The 22,921-nt window shown below is 41.7% G+C and overlaps 1 protein-coding gene across 1 annotated transcript in view; it reads left to right on the top strand.

Moving 5' to 3' along the window:
* The window catches only part of NEK10 (NIMA related kinase 10), a 472,071-nt gene that overhangs the window by 67,323 nt on the left and 381,827 nt on the right, over positions 1–22,921 (top strand). Inside the window, exons 8-11 of the mRNA XM_082258594.1 lie at positions 437–515; positions 1,690–1,757; positions 5,113–5,192; positions 7,944–8,030. Coding sequence (XP_082114720.1) covers positions 437–515; positions 1,690–1,757; positions 5,113–5,192; positions 7,944–8,030 — 314 coding nt within the window. The remainder of the gene's footprint in view (positions 1–436; positions 516–1,689; positions 1,758–5,112; positions 5,193–7,943; positions 8,031–22,921) is intronic.

The following is a 22,921-nucleotide window of genomic DNA, read 5'->3' as shown; positions in this document are numbered from 1 at the left end:
ACACTAGGCAGTGGGAAAAATTACCAGAACTGCTGACAAAAAAAGCGGCAGAAAAACACTCACATGGAGCATAATGTATGCGCCTTTAGTCGTGTTTGCATTTATAAGCCGTTTTCCCCACAGCACTAGAGAAATGTACACTTAAAAATATTTGACGTGCATAAAAAAAAAATATGTTTAGGTGCGTTTATGCTCATTTAGGCATTTCAAGTGCCCAAATGTACATGGACACATAGACTGAAATAGATTTGCTTTTACCGGTTGAAAGAAAAAATGCCAGATGCCTGTATAAGCAGCATTTTTTATGCCCAGTGTGCGTGAGGCTTAAAACTAAATTAGTTGTCCTATAACAACAGTTACTTACTTACTGGATATATATAGAAATGTTGCTTTCCCAGTTCTATAATATGACCTACTCTCCTCTTTTTATTTTTAGTACATGCAGGCAACATGTAATACATACCTTTCATCTGGTGAAGATGAATTTAATATTGACAAATTGGTCAATATGACCTGTAAGTATAATTATTACAAGTATAAGTAGTAATATTTATATGCATTAGTTTTAATATCTCTAAAATTAAATGGGATGGGAAAGAGGGACAACGTTGTATGAAGGCAAAGGACGTCACCCCTGCCATGCCCAATGCTAAGCATATCTGGAAGAAGCAATATGCAGAAAATGATTGGATAAGCCCAAAAGTCCTTTTTACTATTAATTTGCCTTCCTACTGACTGTTCAAAAAAAATAAAAAAATGTAAAAAGTCAGAGGCTGTATCAGTGCTGTATCCTGGCCTAGGCCAACAAGGCCCGGGCCTAGGGTGGCACTTTGCAGGGGGGGCAGCAAAACATTTTTTTCATTATTTGTAAAATGACTATGGACTTCCTATTTATTATACAAGTAAGTGAAATAATCCTATAATTACAATCAGTGGCAGCAAACACAAGTCCAAATACTAAGCTGTACTAATGGGCACTGATAAGGCTGCACTGGTGGCCACTGATGGGGCTGCACTGGTGATCACTGATGAGGCCACACTGTTATGCTGCACTGATGGGCAGTAAATAGGCGGCACTGATAAGGCTGCACTGATGAGGCTGAACTTATGGGAACTGATGAAGCTATGCTGAAGGGCACTGATAGACTGTGGTTATGGTCTGTGGTTTACAGATGACAGGGTGGGTCATAAACAGGAAGGGATGTGGCCTTTACAGGAAGGGGTGGGTCATAATTTAATTAGGGGGTGCACAAATTTAGTCAGGCCTAGGGCAGCACAAAACCTAAATACACCACTGGGCTGTATGAAATGTTTAACCTTGTATAATAGTTTTGGTAGTTAAATATTACATTAACAAAGTCAGTACCCTTAGATCAGAAAGTGAGACAAATAAAGAGGAAAGCGGGACAGAGGGATTTTGTGTGAAAAGAGGGCCAGTCCCTTGAATAAAAGGACAGTTGGAAGCTATGGTTTTGAGGTATTTTGCTTTTTAAAGTAACAAGGTGATCCGTACACTTGTTATGGGAAGGCATCCCTACCTTGTGTGTTACCAGCCTACAACCCATATTGGAAATTGTCAAAAAAGACCAATTTGCTTTTAACATCATAATGATTTGCACCCTTAATAATAAATGTTATATTTTATTTTATATCATTGTTATGTCACATAATCTTTCTCCTTTTTTGTAGATATTTTTCAAAAACTTGCTGCAACAAAAGAGCAAAGAGAATGGGTAATTCAAAGTGGAGCACACAAAGTAAGGAATCAGCTTGTTTGTGTTTAATTTATTAGCACAGCAATACATCAGTATATTTACTGTAAATGCAAAGAACAATACAGAATGCTCTATACTGATCTATATATATAAATCTATGTATACTGTATATACATAGATATACATATACTGTATATATATACAGTGGGGAAAATAATTATTTGATCCCCTGCAGATTTACAAAGAAATGAAGAGTCTATCATCTTTATCATAGATGTACTTTAAATCATAGACTCTTCTTTACAGATCTTCTCTTCTCTAAATCCTTAAGGTTTCTTGGCTGGCACTTGGCAACTCAAAGTTTCAGCTCAGCTTCCTCCATAAATGTTCTATAGGATTAAGGTCTGGGACTGGCTAGGCCACTCCATGACCTTAATGTGCTTCTTCTAGAGCCACTCCTTTGTTGCCTTGGCAGTATGTTTTGGGTCATTGTCATGTTGGAAGACCCATCTATGACCCATCTTCAGTGTTCTGACCTTGGAAAGAAGATTCTCATCCAAGATTTTACAATACATGGCCCCGTTCATTGGCCCCTCAATGCGACAAAATCTGCCTGTATCTTTAGTAGAGAAACAACCCCAAAGCATAAGGTTTCCACCTCCATGCTTGACTGTTGGGATGGTGTTCTTAGGGGCCTAGTCAGCATTTTTCTTCCTCTAAACATCCTTGCTGATGGTCTTATAGACCATACCAGCCTTGCGCAGGTCTACAATCTTGTCCCTGATGTCCTTTCACAGTGCTTTGGTCTTTCCCATGATGGCGAGGTTTGAATAGAATAAAGAGATTCTGTGGACAGGTGTCTTTTATACATATACAGTAACGAATTGACGTTAGGAGCACTTTCCTAAATTGACAGGACTAATCTGTGTACCACTTGAGCACATGCAGTAGCCAGTCTGTGGGAGTCAGAATTATTGTTGGTTGGTATATTTAAAGGATTTTTTATTGTTGCACTGCTCCTCAAAAGCCTGTAAAATGGGCATGTTTGATTTTTCCTGTTCAGCTCCCATAGATGTCAACTGGGTTTGTCATTTGGGTTAGAAAATTTCCCCTGTTCCAGAGTTCTGCTGTGAACCAAACGAGGGGGGGGTTCAGTCCATCCCTAGTGGACAGCTTTCGCTAAAGGATGAGAAAAATCAATATTGAACCCTACGGACTAAGACTGGGGTGCCATTAAATTTCATGTGTGTGTAAAGGCAGGCTTCTCCCAATACTTTTGGTAATATAGTGTACTCATTTTACTCACCTAACTGCAACTACATTTATATTTGTATCATGTGTTTTTTCTGGATTTTTTGGTTGATAGTCTGTCTCTATCATTTTAAATACACTTGTGATAAAAATAATAAACCTTAATTTCTTTGCAAGTGGGCAAACTTACAAAAACGGCATATATGCCATAGACTGGGTTACCAGAAAGAAAATGCATGTTATTTGAATGAGATACAGTAGTGTCCAGGAAAGATTATATCACCGTGCATTATTTAAAAAAGTTCTATTTAAGCCATGAGCACACATTTTTCAGCTATTCTATATATGGTGCAACGTATAAACTGGATCTAATTGTTAGAAAATTTTTTTACATTTTTTGTATGTGATTTCTATTGATCTGTATTACAAAATGCAGATCAAAAGAATAAACAGAAACAAAAAATATATAAAAATAATGCTTGAAACCTAAAACGGGGAGCTTTGGCTACCCAAAAATGATCAGGAGAGGTGCATTCAAATGTGATATTCAAGGGACAATGAATAAAATAATTCACATGTGTACGTAAAGAGTATATTTGATATTTACTTACATCTGCAGAACTGTCAGAAACCCCAAAGGGATCAGGAAACCTATAGGTCAGCTTTTAAACCTGTCTCCACCCTCCACTCGCCACAATTTTTTGCTCCTGATACTATGCGGAGTGGTCCAGGTAGTCATTCACTGTAAGGTTTTTTGAATCTCAAAAGACTATAGGATAAGTGTTGTGTGGCCAACCAAAAAAGATAACAGTGAGTGGTTGAAACAGAGACACCCATGTATTAGAAAGAGAAATTGTTGGACTTACCTCCACATTTCAAAGTGTATCTAGTTGCATATTTTAAGGCTACGTTCACATGTGGGTGTAGCAGATCACGTGCAGAATCACCGCGATTCTGCCCGCGATCTGGAAATCATTGCAAATCGCGGGACGCCTATGCGATGCCCGTGATTTGCAATGGCACCCCAAACGCTGTGTGATGTTGCCGCAATTTCCGCCTGCCGAATCGCGGTAACATCGCGCAAACAGAATCGCGGGACGCATGATGCCCAAAAAAGGTACAAGAACTTTTTTTTGTCCGTCATGCATCCCACGATTCTGTTTGTGCGATGTTACCACGATTCAGCAGGTGGAAATCGCTGCAAAATCGCACAGCGTTTGGGGTGCCATTGCAAATCATGGGCATCGCACAGGCGTCCCGCGATTTGCAATGATTTCCAGATCGCGGGCAGAATTGCGTTGATTCTGCCTGTGATCCGCTACGCCCACATGTGAACGTAGCCTTAAAGGTAAAAAATGGGGGAAGTGTGCATCAGTGGCGTAGCGTGGGTTGTCAGCGCCCGGGGCAAGGCAAGTAATTTGCGCCCCCTAACCTGCGGACTTTTAGTACTCTCCGAGTCCCTTCCTACAATAGTACTGACCAGCCTGATTCCTATACTGACCTACCAGTCCACTACGCTAGCATACCTGATTCCTGTACTGGCCACTACATTGACCTACCTGTCCCCGACACTGACCCTTACAATGACCTACCTGATTCCTACCTGACCACTACACTGCCCACTACACTACACTACACTGCTGACTACACTGCCCACTACACTGCCCACTACACAGAGGACACCACCGCGTCATCGAGCCCTTACAGGGGGCGGGTCGGGGAGGATTGTGAGAGCTTAGAGGAGGCGGGACTGAGGCACATGCAGGGCTGACTTAGAAGACGGCAAGGCGGGCTCCAGAAGCGAGGCGCGGCTCTGCCACTGGCCAGCCCCGCTGCCGCACATGACAATGTTGGCCCAATCACAGGGCCCCGACCGGCCATCGTTTAGCCTGAAGATGGCGGCGGCTGAAGTGACACGCTAGGAAGAATTTTTAAAGTTTGCTAGAGTGACACTGGCGTGGGATGCGCCCCCCCAAATGTTGCACCCGGTGCGGCCGCCCCCCCCCTGCACCCCCCACGCTATGCCACTGGTGTGCATACATTGCTGCATGTACTGAATACATATTTTTTTATTTAGACCAGACTTACTTTTAAAGTTTAATGATGATTAAACACGCAAACAAAAGTTGTATATACTTTTTTTCAGACTCTGATCAGACTTTTAGCTGCTAGAGACAGTAATGTGCTGCTGGGTGCTCTGCTTGCCCTTACCAGTTTGGCTGAAAGGTGCGTTCACTTTTAAAATGTAACTTACATTAAATTTCTTCTTGTTGTTGTTTTTAATTGTCTGTTTTTCCTTCTAATCTATATTTTAAGCACTGGGCATAAATATATATAAAGTATGTAATAGCCCTAACATTATTGGGCTAATTCGAAGATGTAAAGCAAATTGTAGTGGTGATATGTCAAACCCACAGTAGCAAATCTGTTATTCTTCTGCTGTTCTGACTACCGCATGGAAAAAAATCAAAATCAAGTTATCGGGGCTACAGCATTGCAGCTTTCTGTCATTGAATGTTATACTACATTTTTAATAAGTTTGCATATCTAGGTTTTCATCCTAGTCAACATACTAGAAATGATTTGACCAACAAAAGAGGGTTATGTAAATTGCAAACAACCATCTTTAAAAAAAAAGTCAGTGCAAGGAAGGTTGCACACTAATGACCTCAGTCTTTAAAGCCTCGTACACACGATCAGATTATCGGACAATCTTTTATCCGTTTTTTGTTGCATTTTAGTCTCAAATCGAAAGTGAAGAGGTTACTTTTATACGAAAATTCTCGTACGACAGAATTCTACTTCAGAAGCGATGTCATGTGTTGAATTGTTTTGTATGTGTTCTTTCTTTTCTGAGCATGCCTAATCTTGCTCTTATGAATTTTTTCAGACAAAAATTGTACTAATTAACCACTTCAGCCCCGGAAGGTTTTACCACCTTAATGACCAGGCCATTTTTTGTGATTCGGCACTGCGTTACTTTAATGGACAATTGCACGGTTGTGCTACGCTGTACCCAAATACAATTGATGTCCTTTTTTTTCCCACAAATAGAGCTTTCTTTTGGTGGTATTTGGATTTTTAGATTTTGCGCTATAAACAAAAGAAAAAGCGTCAATTTTGTAAAAAAACGCCATATTTTTTACTTTCTGCTATAAAACGTTCCCAATAAAAAAAATTTAATTTTTTTTTATCAGTTTAGGCCAATTTGTATTCTGCTACATATTTTTGGTAAAAAAAAAAAAAAAATCACAAAAAGCATATTTTAATTGGCTCGCGCAAAAGTTATAGCGTTTACAAACTACAGGATAGATTTTTAGACTTTTTGTTTATTTTTTTTTTTTTATTAGTAATGGCGGTGATCAGCAATTTTTAGCAGGACTGCAACATTGCGGTGGACAGATCGGGCCCCCAACTGACATTTTTGACACTTTTTGGGGACCAGTGACATTACTACAGTAATCAGTGCTAAATATTATGCATTGTTACTGTATAAATTACACTGGCAGGGAAGGGATTAATACTGGGGGTGATCAAAGGGGTTAAATGTATGCCTCATGTGCTTGCTCACTGTGTGGGAGGATGGTTCTGTGACAGGCACAGAGTGATCGCGGTTTCAGCTTAGCTGAATCTTCTGATCTCTCCCTGCCTGTCTGACAGAAGATCTGCCTGTTTTGTTTACATAAGCAGGCGGATCTTCAGTCAGTTTCCCTGATGATCGCTCGAGGGCAGCGGCAATCACCGCCGCTCCTTCTGCGGCCCGCCTCCCGCTGTGTCTAAACCACGTGCACGAACTCAAGTAGTACTATGTGATTTTGCGCAGCCGAGCCGCCCTGCCGCAGTAATACTACGGCAGGCGGACGGCAAGTGGTTAAATGAAAATCGGATGTTGTGTTCACGTACGATAAAAATTTTATAGCCTGCACATCCAGTTTTTGTCATCCGAAAATTCGTAATCGGCTGTCAAAAGCACTATACTAATAATCAGAAAATAGACAGATCGTTTGTCGGACGAAATTATACTTCCAATTTTCTTATCGTGTTTACAGGCCTTTAAGATAAGTTTACACACCCCTCTGACATCTTTCTCCCTGATTGTGCTTAATCATAGGAACTAAGCTACTATCGCCATCAAAGACTATCTTTACGACTAAGCCCAATCAGGACAAAATAAGTCAGAGGGGTCTGGCTGCAGGAAGGGACTGTCAGTGTAGATGTCCTGAATAAATGTATCTTTGAGGACTGACATTAATACCGATACGAGGGTTCTTCAAAAAGTTTCCGCCCTTTTTTTTTTTTTTTTTTTAAGTTTCTCAGCCATCTTCACCACAGCATGGCAACTCTTATACTAAACTGCAAGGTCAGCTGGCTTGTCAGACAGACTTGTGACATGACACACTCAGACACGACCAATTACTACTCCTCCCGCCCTCCCCGTTTCCAACGAAAATATAAAAGTGCAGAAACTTTTTTTAAAACCCCTCCTATGTGTAATTTCTTGTATAGACTTCAGAAACGCCAAAACATGGACTAACTTTCATGAGCAGCACCTTTTTTATCCTTGACCGAAGAGGCTGAGTGGACAATTTAGCAAAGCTCCATATGGCAAATGCTGAACCATCTAGAACAGTTTGTATTTAAAAATGTGATCAATGTTCATTGGCGAAAAAAAGTCACAAAGGTTTTTAGGCTTTAAGAAAACATAGAAAGTTGCATTCATTAGTATTACTGTATTGTAAACACACAGTCACTTTCTTATGTCAGACTTATTCCAGTGTGGTGCAGAATTAACATAAAGCAAGCGGGACCTCTATTTATTGAATTACGCAAAGTGAACAGTTTGAAATTCAGTTGTGTTCAGTGGGTAATAAATTACTCTGTATCATAATGAACACATTTTGGCGTATTTTTACTGTTTATTAATTATTGTTTTTTTTTTTTTTTTTTTATTGTCTTCTTTATTGTGTTACCATGCAGCCCCGAGTGCAGATCTGCAATAAGTGAACTCAGTTTGGTTGAAAGTCTTATGATTATATTGCATGAATATGATCTGCTTTCTAGAAGGTTAGTAATAGTGTTAAAGTGATTGTAAAGTCTCATGTATTTTTATTTTTTTTAAAATAACAAACATGTTATACTTACCTTCCCTGTGCAGTTGGTTATTTGTATATAAAATTAATATATAAATTCCATAGCCCCAAAAGAGCTTACAGTCTTATACCCCAGCATCTTTAATACAACACATTAGATCTACTTTTAAGAAACATATTATATATAATGCCTTTTTTGTCTTTTATTGAGAAAGAAATGGTTAAAACCCCTATCAGGGTTTTTTATGTCTCCCATTGGGAGATTTACCTTCACTTCTTGTCCTGAATAGAACAGGAGGTGATAAGAAATCTCTCTCACAATGATTGCTAGGATAAATACTGTAGAAAGAGTGATGCTCACTGACTTGGGCCAAATACAGCAATAATAACTTCACAAGGGTTTTAACACTTGTCTACCCTGTCTAAATGAAAAAAATATTATCTTTAGATAAACATTATCTTACTATCATGTTTTTGGGTTTGTATCTCTTTTTAACCTAGTATTGATCCATAGGGCTGAAATATAAGAATGTTATCCAGTTTGCTCTGACATGTCTACTAAGAAGGAGTATAAAAATCTATTGATAAACAGTTTTTAACCTGGACAATAGACTAATGGAGATAATTGATTTATCTAAGTAGCATTTATCGACCTGTAATTTACTGTAGATGTTCTTTGCTAGGATACGTCTCCGAATGTGGATATTTTGGATACTTCATAACCTTTTTATATTTCATGGTATAATTTTCTTCGGGAAAAAGTGTTCCAGGATCTTAGATCCTTCTTTCCTATGACAGTTTTCGTAAGAACATGGACAGCTATGAAAACTGTCAACTTTTAGTTTTCACTCTGCTAAAACTGAGCCTATTGTGAATTTGTGGATTGCACATTCATACACCTGCTCTGTTACAGAAACACAGTGTCCTTTAAAATATTTTTGTTTATTTGATAGAGTGTTAACGAGACTTAATTAAACAAATACAGGGTTTGATGAATCCAGCAACATTGCCGTTTGTGTGTGTCTTTGCCATACCGGCGCCGTCCCTCGGAGGTTTGACCCCCCTCCTCCTTCCCCCTGCCGCTGAGCCAATAGGAATGCGCAGCGTGCTTCACGCATGCGCAGTAGGGACCCACCTGTGAAGCTGCAAGGCTTCACTGCCGGGTTCCCCTACCGGCAATGGCGGCGGCAGCACCCGACAGCCGATGGAAACATCGGCTGCGGTGCCGACATCGCTGGACTCCAGGACATGTAAGTGTCCTAATATTAAAAGTCAGCAGCTACAGTATGTGTAGCTGCTGACTTTTAGTTTTGGAGGGCATGGAGGGGAAGGCGGAACTCCACTTTAAGGCATGCTATGAATGATAACTGTCACAGTTGCTTGTGGTGTCAACTGAACTGTCAAGCCATGAAATGGCTGGTGTTACAACTGATCACATGTTCAGCATAATTGGCAACTGTAGATTAAACAGTGGCTAAGGAGAGGACTTCCTTGCCTTTAAAGGATAGAAGGGTTTAGTTCCGCTCTAACACAGGGATAAGAGGCTTTATTTTATCCATGTTAACTGACATTTTCAAATCCAATAAAAATAACGGTCACTTTTTAAAAAAAAAAGGTATCCTTATCCTGCTGCTTTAGCTTTGTGAATTGATCCTATTACGGTACTTTGAAATATTAGTGGTACGATCATTACTATATTGCTTATGGCCTGAGTCAGGAGTAGGGTTGCCACCTTTTCTTCAAGCCAAACCAATACACTTTTTTTTTTTTGTAGTATACACTATTGGATTGTAAAAGACCTGGGACCCTTTAAGGTGCCTCAAGGAGAGTAGTAGTGATGTGGCACGCATAGCGACATGGTTAAATAAAGAAGCATTCTTGTACCCATAAAATATGCTTAATTTACTGTGCCACAAGTAAGAGTTTCACAGACATATATAAACCTCAGCACAATCATTAAAAAAAATAAAATAAAACTCTTCCATTACATATGATTTTGGATAAACTGAAAATAGTCAGAGAGCTAACATTTTATCTGAGCCTACCTTAAAGAGGTGTTCCAGCTATGGAAAAAAAAATTAAAAGTCTGCAGTTACAAATACTGAAGCTGCTGACTTTTAACCACTTTAGCCCGGAGGATTTGGCTGCTCAATGACCAGATCCTATTTTGCGATTCGGCACTCTGGGACTTTAAAGGACAATTGCGCTATAAACAAAAAAAGAGTGACAATTTTGAAAAAATAACAATATTTTTCACATTTTTTTATATGAAATTCTCAAAAAAAATGTAAAAATCAAATTTTTTTAATATTTTAGGCCAATCTGCAACATATTTTTGGTAAAAAAAAAAATCGCAATAAGCATATTTTGATTGGTTTGCGCAAAAGTTATTTCGTTTACTAACTACGGGAAAGATTTATGTCATTTTTATTGTTTTTTTTTAACCGCCTTAGCGGTAATCCCGAGCGTGACTCGGGGTTGGTTTTTCATATCGGGAGCGGTAACCCCGAGTCACGCTCGGGGTGGATTGCAGAGAGCGCAGCGGTGTTCTCTTACCTTATCCTGGCAATCCAGCGATGATCTCTCATTGCTGTGACCGCCAGCCGAGAGTCCCGCCGCTCCTCCGTCGGTCTCCGTCGCTCTGATCACTTCCTAGTTCCGTTCCCTGCAGCAGCAATGCTGCATGGGAGCGGAACTAGGGAGGGAAATTCAAAAAAAAAAAAAAAAACGTTGCACAAAACACAAAACACATTTTATATTATATATACAGTGGGTACGGAAAGTATTCAGACCCCCTTAAATTTTTCACTCTTTGTTATATTGCAGCCATTTGCTAAAATCATTTAGGTTCATTCTTCTTCCTCATGAATGTACACATAGCACCCCATACTGACAGAAAAACACAGAATTGTTGACATTGTTGCAGATTTATTAAAAAAGAAAAACTGAAATATCACATGGTCCTAAGTATTCAGACCCTTTGCTGTGACACTCATATATTTAACTCAGGTGCTTTCCATTTCTTCTGATCATCCTTGAGATGGTTCTACACCTTCATTTGAGTCCAGGTGTGTTTGATTATACTGATTGGACTTGATTTGGAAAGCCACACACCTGTCTATATAAGACCTTCCAGATCACAATGCATGTCAGAGCAAATGAGAATCATGAGGTCAAAGGAACTGCCTGAAGAGCTCAGAGACAGAATTGTGGCAAGGCACAGATCTGGCCAAGGTTACAAAAAGATTTCTGCTGCACTTAAGGTTCCTAAGAGCACAGTGGCCTCCATAATCCTCAAATGGAAGACGTTTGGGATGACCAGAACCCTTCCTAGAGCTGGCCGTCCGGCCAAACTGAGCTATCGGGGGAGAAGAGCCTTGGTGAGAGAGGTAAAGAAGAACCCAAAGATCACTGTGGCTGAGCTCCAGAGATGCAGTCAGGAGAAAGTTGTAGAAAGTCAACCATCACTGCAGCCCTCCACCAGTCGGGGCTTTATGGCAGAGTGGCCCGACGGAAGCCTCTCCTCAGTGTAAGACACATGAAAGCCTGCATGGAGTTTGCTAAAAAACAACTGAAGGACTCCAAGATGGTGAGAAATAAGATTCTCTGGTCTGATGAGACCAAAATAGAACTTTTTGGCCTTAATTCTAAGCGGTATGTGTGGAGAAAACCAAGCACTGCTCATCACCTGTCCAATACAGTCCCAACAGTGAAGCATGGTGGTGGCAGCATCATGCTGTGGGGGTGTTTTTCAGCTGCAGGGACAGGACGACTGGTTGCAATCGAGGGAAAGATAAATGCGGCCAAGTACAGGGATATCCTGGACAAAAACCTTCTCCAGAGTGCTCTGGACCTCAGACTGGGCCGAAGGTTTACCTTCCAACAAGACAATGACCCTAAGCACACAGCTAAAATAACGAAGGAGTGGCTTCACAAAAACTCCGTGACTGTTCTTGAATGGCCCAGCCAGAGCCCTGACTTAAACCCAATTGAGCATTTCTGGAGAGACCTAAAAATGGCTGTCCACCAACGTTTACCATCCAACCTGACAGAACTGGAGAGAATCTGCAAGGAGGAATGGCAGAGGATCCCCAAATCCAGGTGTGAAAGACTTATTGCATCTTTCCCAAAAAGACTCCTGGCTGTATTAGATCAAAAGGGGGCTTCTACTAAATACTGAGCAAAGGGTCTGAATACTTAGGACCATGTGATATTTCAGTTTTTCTTTTTTAATAAATCTGCAACAATGTCAACAATTCTGTGTTTTTCTGTCAGTATGGGGTGCTATGTGTACATTCATGAGGAAGAAGAATGAACTTAAATGATTTTAGCAAATGGCTGCAATATAACAAAGAGTGAAAAATTTAAAGGGGTCTGAATACTTTCCGTACCCACTGTATATAGATATGCATATATATTACTGTAAAAATGACACTTGCAGGGAAGGGGTTAACTTTATTGGTGATCAAGGGGTTAAGTGTGTCCCTAGGGGCATGATTCTAACTGTCAGGGGGCGTGGCTAGTGAAGTAACCACAGAGACATACGATCCTATATAGCAGGATTGCATAGCCTCTGTGCTTACTTCAGGGAGAATGACAGACAGCTGTGTTTACATCTAGGTAGGTCTCCGTCGCTTTGCCTGTAAGCAGCAGAGTGCCGCAGTAAATCTACGTTAGGCGGGGCGGAAGCAGTGGTGGGATTCAAAAATTTTAGTAACCAGTTCCGACTTTCCCAGCAGAATGACCAGCGTGCCCCCTTTCAATGCACAGTGACCAGCGTGCCCCCTTTCAATGCACAGTGACCAGCGTGCCCCCTTTCAATGCAGAGAGACCAGCGTGCCCCCTTTCAATGCACAGTGACTAGCATGCCCCCCTTTCAATGCACAGTGACCAGCGCTGCATCCCCCCTTTCAATGCAGAGAGACCAGCGTGCCCCCTTTCAATGCACAGTGACCAGCGTGCCCCCCTTTCAATGCAGAGAGACCAGTGTGCCCCCTTTCAATGCAAAGTGACCACAGCATTGCCCCCAATCATTGCAGAGTGCCACAGCATTGCCCCCAATCATTGCAGAGTGCCAGCCACAGCATTGCCCCCAATCATTGCAGAGTGCCAGCCACAGCATTGCCCCCAATCATTGCAGAGTGCCACAGCATTGCCCCCAATGATTGCAGAGTGCCAGCCACAGCATTGCCCCCAATCATTGCAGAGTGCCAGCCACAGCATTGCCCCTAATGATTGCAGAGTGCCAGCCACAGCATTGCCCCCAATGATTGTAGAGTGCCAGCCACAGCATTGCCCCCAATGATTGCAGAGTGCCAGCCACAGCATTGCCCCCAATGATTGCAGAGTGCCAGCCACAGCATTGCCCCCAATAATTGCAGAGTGCCAGCCACAGCATTGCCCCTAATGATTGCAGAGTGCCAGCCACAGCATTGCCCCCAATAATTGCAGAGCGCCACAGCATTGCCCCCAATGATTGCAGAGTGCCAGAGACCCCCCCCCTCAAGACCCATGCACTTACCTCAAGGACGGTCTCGCAGCTTCTCTTCAGTCCCTGGCTCCCCGCGTCTCCATGTCCTCAGTCGTCCCGCGGCGCCTCCTCATCGTCCAATGGCACGGTGTTTGCCTTTCGGCCAATCAGGAAGCGGGAGGACCCGCTCCCTGATTGGCCAGGTGGAGAATCCGTGTGACAATAGCGAATTCTCATTCGCTATTGTCACAGAATGGGCGGGTCGGGCGCACTGCTCCGCTCTGCGGCTGCGCGGTCCGAGCGCGGGACATTCAATTGTACTGCGCGTCCTTAGACGCGCAGAGGGATTCAGCCGGTTCTGCGAACTTGCAGAAAGTTAGTAACCGGTTCTATGGAACCGGTGAAAACCGGCTGAATCCCACCACTGGGCGGAAGTGGTTAATATATAGACACTTACCTGTCCAGGGAGCCCGCAATGTCAGCACCCCAGCCGATTTTCGGATCGGCTGCCGAGTGCTGCCACCTCTGTTCACTCTAAGGGAAACTGGCAATGAAGCCTTTTCGGCTTCACAGCCGGTTTGAAGCGCACTGCGCTTTCTTACTGGCTTGGCAGCGGGGGAAGGAGAAAGGGGAATTTCCAAGGGATGGTGCCGCGGCGCTGTTTTCCGGAAGTGTGGAAGGGTACCTGTCAAAAACAGGTACCCATTCCCCTCTCCCTCCTGAAAGGGGCCAAATGTGGCACTGGAGGGGGGGGGGGGGGGGAAAGCAGGTGAGCGAAAATTCCACTTTTGGGTTGAGCTTTAAAGACCTTAATTAAAATAGTCAGGGACTACTTAACTACCAGCAACTTTTAAGACAATGAACCATTTGGTGAGAAGTATGTAATTTACAGGAAGTACTGGGCCATGCGGAACAATGTATTGGTTTGAGTGCTGTGGGATGCAGCACAATATACAGATGCAAATACTGTCAGGAAACGGCTGCGAGAAAAGGGGCTTACCTACCGTATGTTATACCGTAGCAAGCTGCACGTGGAGCATATGGGATCGGTGACATTTTTTTAATCCCCATCCGATGCCTCTGAACAGTTAGATACCTTAGTTTGATTTTCTCCATTACATGGAGGTGTCCCTGTCTATGACCGTGCCCTTTTAAATTATCTGTTTAAGGAAGTGACTACCACCCAGAGGAGTCCTGCTAGTCTCTCTATATTTTTCATCAAGACTAACATTCTTTTATACATGTGGAATATACTCCTATAATAAAGCTTACTTATAGCTCCTGACATACACCATTATGTGGGGTCTGGAGTTCTCCACAGGAGTCCTTGTTTGTGGAACGGGACCTCAGAACTTTGAATTCTCCCCCCCTTCCTTCTACGGAGTGCATGCAGTAAATCCTCAGTGGAGTAGTTGGGAGTGTTTGGGGATTAAGTCCTCCAGCGAGTTTTTTGGTATTAAAAAAGCAAGTTTTTTGGTACATCAAGTTGTTATGCTGGTGAGACAGGGAATGACAATTTTTCTGTTGGGATTATCTAAGTTGAGTTTTATTTTTTGTGTTTTTTTTTACATTCATTATTTGTACACTCTTACCATTTTCCCTGTGTGCAGGGGAAGGGCTCTTTCAGAAATGCAAGTTCTTGTAAAAGCTTTATGTGTTATTATTGTACGTCTATGCTTCAACACTGTTTCTGGCACTGTGTGGCTCTGTGCTTCCTTAGTGGTGACGGGCTCCCATCTAGTGGTTATTTTTGGAATTACAGATGTGTCTTCGAGTATTAATGTACTTTCCTGGAATGTCAGGGGTCTCAATTCTAAATATAAACGGGCTCTGGTGTTAAGGTATATTCGGTCCCATCGCCCTCAAATTATATTTTTACAGGAGACTCACTTGATGGGAAATAAAATACTGGCTATGCGTCACCCCTGGATTCATTGAGCCATACATGCCACATTCTCTTCTAATGGCAGAGAGGTCTCAATTTTGCTACACAAGTCTCTACCCTGTTCTATTGACACAGAGATTACAGACCCTTGGGGTTGATATGTTGTGATGATTTTTGAAGTTCATGCTCATCGCTTGGCGTTGGTAAATGTATACATTCCTCCTCCATTCTCCAGTGTCATTTTATATGGAATATTGGGAAAGCTAGAACCTCATTCCCCCTTAAAGTCATTGATCGCGGGTGACTTTAACAATATCTTAGACTACACCCTTGATACCTCTAATCAACAACGAACACCTAACCACAATTTATCTCAGTGGGCTGAGGCTGCTGGATTTACTGAATTATGAAACATCCCATGGACAGGTGTTATTCGTATTTATCTCCAGTGTTTACCTCCTCATCCAGAATAGATATGGCGTATGCCAATGAGACATATCTCCCTGGGGGTGTATCTGATTATACCCCTATGCAGATTATGCTACAAATTGGAGACTGTGGGTCTAGGAGGTCCTGGTGATTATCACCTGGCTGTGTGGGAGAGTCTGTGGTAGAGGAGATCGTTAAACCACACTTAGAATTGTTCTGGCAAACTAATGAAGGGTCAGTTACGGGCCAAATTGAATGGGATGCGTTTAAGGCTTCTTCTAGGGGGATATACATATCAGCCATTAAAGCAGTGAGGGCAGAACGAAACCACACGTTGGCCACCCGGCAGGACAAAGAACACGAATGCACAAACGCGCACGCTGTTACTCCTTCCCCAGATACTCTGGCAAATTTACAATGTGTGAGGAGAGATCTGCACCTCCATAATCAAGACATCACACAGTGCTCCTTGCATCAGAGTGCGGAATGGATTTTTGAACAAGGGGATAAAAATGGAAAGATGTTAGCATTATTGATGGCTAAAGATACATCCCAGACAGTGATCCCTTGCATTTCCTCCTAATCAGGAGTGTTGCTTACTAACAGGGAAGATGTGTTACTAACATTTATAGAGACCTCTACTCGCCTATACCCCCTTATGATGCAACAGATCTATTGGCGGTTTTAGACCCCCTGAACTTGCCTACTGTGCCTGAAGAGGTTAGACTTTAGATGCTTCCTTTAGGGAGGAGGAGGTGACCAGTGCAATAGGCGCCTTTCCTAGTGGAAAAGTACCAGGTCCGGATGGACTTCTGATCGAGTGGTATAAACACTATGCTCAGGTTCTTTCACCAAGATCACTTAAGTTGTACGATGAGTGTTTTGAGACTGCTAGGCTCCCTTCCCCCCTCTTTCTATGAGGCACATATAGTGCTGCTAACCAAGCCTGACAAGGATCCCATTCAATGTTCCTGGAATAGACCTATCTCCCTACCTAATTTGAATTTCAAAATACTCACCAAATTGGTAACTAATAGACTCATGCCTGTCTTGGAGCACCTAATTTCCCCTGACCAAATGGGCTTCATGCCAAAAAAAAGCCACTGACATCAACCTGTGTAGGGTTTTTACCCATACGCATTTAGGACTGGATATATCCAGCTGAGGTGTTCTTGTTTTTTTTTACCTGGAAATTACCTTTGATTCGGTGGACTGGCAGTATATGGCATTAGTGTTAGAGGCATATGGGTTTGGCCCTAGGTTCAGGCAGTGGATAAATATTTTATACCATAGCCCTACTGCAGCCATTAAACTTACAATAGGGGGTATATACTGGCGCAAAAGGAAGTTGGAGGGATACCATCAATTTCCAACAGATTACAATATTGTGGGAATAAATGATAGCATAATATAAAAGTCCAACTGAGTCCATAAACAACCAAAGTCTTTTAAAAACACTTGAAGGCTGCTCTATCCAAGTTAGAAGAAGAAAACCTTGCTGTAGACTGGAAAAGAAGACAGGCGCCACTCTAAGTGTAATATGACTTCAAGTTTAATAGGAACACAGCACACTATATACTCACAAAACAATAAATATGACCAGCAGTGCATGATAGCCGAAAGATCAGTAATCCGGGTGCCTGTATAGATAGGATCCGACCGATCCGCCGTGTGGTCTGCTCGAGCCGGTGGAGGAACGGCTTTTTCCGAACCCTGGGGACACTGTGGGCAATGTCGGGGCTTCCTGCGGCGTACTTTCAGCTTCCGGCTAGCAACGTGGGGCGTGATGACGGGAATAGGCGACGCGTTGTCGGAGCATGAGCTCCTTCCTCAGGCCTCTAGGAGCGCCATCTTAGAGAAGGGAATTATATAGGGAAACCATAATAGGCTTCCACCTGATCTTAAACTGGAAACTGATTGCTATTCAATCCTCTACGGTCTTTGATCTATACAAATACCATACTTTGGAGTAGGAAGAGTGCAATTCTAAATTAAAATGCACTACAGGACTTGTGCTACAATGTTAAAACAATATGCTATAAAAACTGCACATACTGCTAATGGATCAATAAGTACATATAAATCTCTAAAAAAACGATCTTAGAGCACTCCACAATATATAAACAAAAACATATATAATAACAAAATAGATATAATAATAAAAACAAAATTAATATGTATTAGGCTCTGTTCACATCTAGGCGTTTTGGGGCGTTTTTGGGGCGTTTTTCTGCTCTAGGATCAGCTCTCAAAACGCCCAACAAGACAAATCCTATTCATTTCAATGGCCCCTGTTCACATCTGAGCGTTTTGACGCTGTATACAAAACGCCCAACGCTCAAAAAAGTACATGAGCTTCTTTTTGGGCAGATTACAGGCGTTTTCCATTGATCTCTATTCAATCTAAAAACGCCTGCACAAAAATCGCGGTAAAAATCGCGGTAAAATCGCGGTAAAAAACGCCGCAAAAATCGCGGTAAAAACGCGCGAAAAACGCTACGCTCAGGTGTGAATGTAGCCTTAATGTATATGCACACACACTAATGTACATGTGTGAGGACCCTGAAAATAAATATTGTATTCAATTTTCCATTTTAAAAAACCTATTGTATGTATGTATATATGTTTAAAATATTATTAAAATTAGATAAAATCTATAAAATCCAACTAGAATATATATACTCCAATTAAAATATATGTACATGAATTTAAGCATGGGCTAACATGCTGGACAACATACATATATACTACATTTTTTTCTTTCACATATGTATATATATATACAAATCAGACTAAAAAGCTAAAAAACTAGAAAAATCCCTCCTACATGCATACCCAAATGCAAATAGGGGGGCATAATATAAAAAACACACACAATTGGACTTTAAAAGGGGGAATTATAATGGGGAATTTAGCCTCACACATATAACACACATTATAACACGCGGATGCATACAGCCAAGCCAAAATCTGAATAAATAAACGACCCTATACCAGTGTGTTGGTCTCTACTTCCTCATTCAGCCCCCCATACATACATACATACATACAATAGGTTTTTTAAAATGGAAAATATTTATTTTGGGGGTCCTCACACATGTACATTAGTGTGTGTGCATATACATTAATACATATTAATTTTGTTTTTATTATTATATATATTTTGTTATTATATATGTTTTTGTTTATATATTGTGGAGTGCTCTAAGATCGTTTTTTTAGAGATTTATATGTACTTATTGATCCATTAGCAGTATGTGCATTTTTTATAGCATATTGTTTTAACATTGTAGCACAAGTCCTGTAGTGCATTTTAATTTAGAATTGCACTCTTCCTACTCCAAAGTATGGTATTCGTATAGATCAAAGACCGTAGAGGATTGAATAGCAATCAGTTTCCAGTTTAAGATCAGGTGGAAGCCTATTATGGTTTCCCTATATAATTCCCTTCTCTAAGATGGCGCCCCTAGAGGCCTGAGGAAGGAGCGCATGCTCCCACAACGCGTCGCCTATTCACGTCATCACGCCCCACGTTGCTAGCCGGAAGCTGAAAGTACGCCGCAGGAAGCCCCGACATTGCCCGCAGTGTCCCCAGGGTTCGGAAAAAGCCGTTCCTCCACCGGCTCGAGCGGACCACAAGGCGGATCGGTCGGATCCTATCTACACAGGCACCTGGACTACTGATCTTTTGGCTATCATTCACTGCTGGTCATATTTATTGTTTTGTGAGTATATAGTGTGCTGTGTTCCTATTAAACTTGAAGTCATATTACACTTAGAGTGGCGCCTGTCTTCTTTTCCAGCCATTAAACTTAGCGGCCTGATCTCCAACTTTTTTCCTGTATGAGGGGGCACCTGACAAGGTTCTGCCATGTCCCCGGGCTCTTTGCCCTGTTAATTGAACCTCTGGCTGTGGTTCTGAGAGCCTCGTCAGGGGTGTGGGGTATTCAGGTCGGAAGTCTGACAGAAAAGACAGCACTGTATGCTAACGACATGGTATTACTCCTGCATGATGTATCCCTGGTGGCCCCTTTGTCCATTTTGAATTCCTTTGCTGGTTTCTCTGACCTGAAGATAAATTGGAGCAAATCCCAAATTCTCCCACTAAAAATCCCCTCTCCGTCTTGCAGGGCTAATTGCCCATTACAATAGGTAGATAACGTCAAATACTTAGGCATCCATATTTCTAGTTCAGTTTCTGACTTAATTACCTTAAATGTTACCCCGCTGCTACAAACATTGAAACGTGGACTGCAGGCTTGGCAGAATCTACCCCTAACACTTACTGGGAAAGTAAACCTACTAAAGATTAAATTCCTACCCCTATTCCTGTATATTTTTCGCAATTCACCCGTGTGGATTCCAAAATATATATTCTGGAACATTGACAGTCTAGTTTATTTCTTGTGGAATGGGAGAAACCCCAGGATTAAATTACAAGTGTTACAGCAACGGTAGAAACAAGGGGGGCTGGCGGTACCAAACTTTTTTTGTTATCTAGCAGGGCAACTAGTGCTTTCCTATAGGTGGTTAATCCTCCCAGTGGATGATGCAGCAGTTGTTCTGGAGGCTACTACAGTAGGCTCTTACGAGGCTTCTGTTCAGGGACAGTAAGGCTCCATACCCCATCACCACAGCTATGCGGGTGACGGTTAGAGCATGGGTGCTGGCTGGCAAGGTAGAGCCAGGCTATAGTGGGGTAATCTCACCACACACTACACTGTGGAACAACCCTCAGCTTTTGCACCTGTACAAGCTCCCAGATCCTATTATATGGACCAAACGTGGTATTAGATAGGTGGGGAATATAGTTAAGAATAGCACACTTCTACAATTTGATGCTTTAAAATCAAAATTTAATTTAACTAATTCTCACCTGGTTCGTTACTTGCAATTGAGACATGCATATAACTCCCAGTTCGGTACTGCACCAATCACAGTGCAAGAGAGCGACAGAGACCATTCTCAGGGATGATTCTTTAGACAAAGCCTTGTCCTATATCTACAGGAAACTGTAGATACCAACAGGATCCTTGCACCTCGCAGAACAGCGTGGGACAGGGCGTTCCCTCAGTTAGACGGAAATGGCTGGGGTGATCTTTGGGATAATAATTTTTCTAGATTGGTTTCAACTAGAGACCATCTCATCCAATACAAATTCCTACACCCCATATACCTTACCCCGGCCAGGTTACCTAGAATCTTTCCTTCCAATTCATCCTGCTGTTGATGGTGAATCTTGCCTGGAGCGGATTTTATGCATATATTTTGGGATTGCATGGCCATACAGAGGTTCTAGTTGGAAGTTTCCTGGGACTTGCTGATGCCCTAGCTCCAAAAAAAGTAATATGTTTCCTTTTAACTGTGGTATTCTACTATGCTAGAAAGATGATAGTTCTCTCTTGGAGATAGCCTACACCAGTGTTGGGGGTAACGAGTTACAAAGTAACGGACTACAGTAACTACATTACTTTTTCTGGTAACGAAGTAACGTAACTACAGTAGTTACAATACTAATATTGGTAACTACACTACTTTACTAGGCTATAGGAGGTAACTACACTACTTTACTAGGCTATAGGAACGCGCTTTCCTGCGTTACCCAAGCCGTGCGATACAACCGTTATTTCGAAGAATAGCGAGGGATGAAGTTTATGACTTATTGTTGCACTTTATGTTTTATTCTGTTTTTTCAGGTTTTGTTCTCATGTTTCCCAAAGCCTGTGTTTATACAATAAACTCTATGCAGAAAGAGTGTCATGTATCTTCTTCTACACGGTCAATTAAGAAAGAGGAAAGTAAAGTAATAAGTAGTGAAGTTACTTTTCAAATGCAGTAACTAGTAAAGTAATCTTGTTTCAATTTACAGAAGTAACTAGTTACATTTTTTGAGTAACTAACCCAACACTGGCCTACACCTTCCACCGCTCAGGCATGGAAAGCACTTATAAATAAAGCACTTCCCTTCTATAAAGCCGCGTATGCCAGTAGGCGAATATCCAATACATTTGAGAAAGTGTGAGGTGGATTGACAAAGAGCACATCTACAGCGTCTGACTAGATTTGGTGTATTTTAGTGGTTCCTGGCAGTGGCCATTATGTATATTGAACCTGAATCAGCTCCGGAGTCAGTTATTTAGCACTGTGGCCTGGTAAACGGTTCCTAAAACTGGGAGTCCGGAAACTAAAGTAATTTTATGACATGATAAGTTTGAAACAAGATGTAATTGTCTTATGGTTGCTGCCAACATATATTAGCCTTAGAGCTATGCTGTGTGCCTTCGTGCTGAAGTTTTGTCTGTTAAGTGTCGCCTGATGGTCATGCTGTTCCTAAATGTGAATGTGTTTCTGTTCTTGTACTGTTTTGAAAACTGCAAAAAAATTATTTTCCAAAAAAATATCTACAGTTTCAAAGAGCAAATATGAAGTCAGCCTCTTCTCTGTAGCCTCTTTAAACATGGTAGACATTTGCAGAACAAGTTTATGTAATTTAACTGTAATATAAGGGACTTGCTGAAAAAGTTTTCAGTGTTTTTAGGATATTAATGAAGTCATGTAGGTAGATTTAAATCCTGTCCACCCAGGATCAGCAGGCTCTATCATATCTAAAGGTACATTCTTTCAAAAAAGCAGAATAGCAGTTGGAAACTAATTTAGTGTGGTATGGTTTTCCAAGGAGCTGCTCCAAATATGGGTATGGTAAAGTTCCATAATGTATATAAATTGGCATGTGACCACTTATCTCAGTTGATGAAATTGAAGATAGTAGTGTAAAGAAAGTCCAAAGTCCCAGGAATTATTGGAGTGACTTGAATAACTAGTGTAGATATTTACATATTTGAAGAGTTTATGTGGGGCTGTAACTGTAGAGGTGCTGGGTAAGGGGGTACAGACTGGCTGTAAATAACATTTTGTAAAAATTCAGAAAATGAAACAACATTCTCTGTTGCTGTGCAGGTGTTTTCATCAAATTGGCAAAGCCAGACTGCCAGGATCAGTGTCATTACGTGGGTCACCTGCTGGTGGCACTGTTGTTCCTAGAACTGAGGGGCGCAGTTCCAGGGCCCACCAGCGGGTGGCT

This window comes from Pelophylax lessonae (assembly GCF_965119305.1).
Source record: "Pelophylax lessonae genome assembly, chromosome: 5".
Classification (NCBI taxonomy): Eukaryota; Metazoa; Chordata; class Amphibia; order Anura; family Ranidae; genus Pelophylax; species Pelophylax lessonae.
This window is presented reverse-complemented; position numbering and strand designations above follow the sequence as displayed.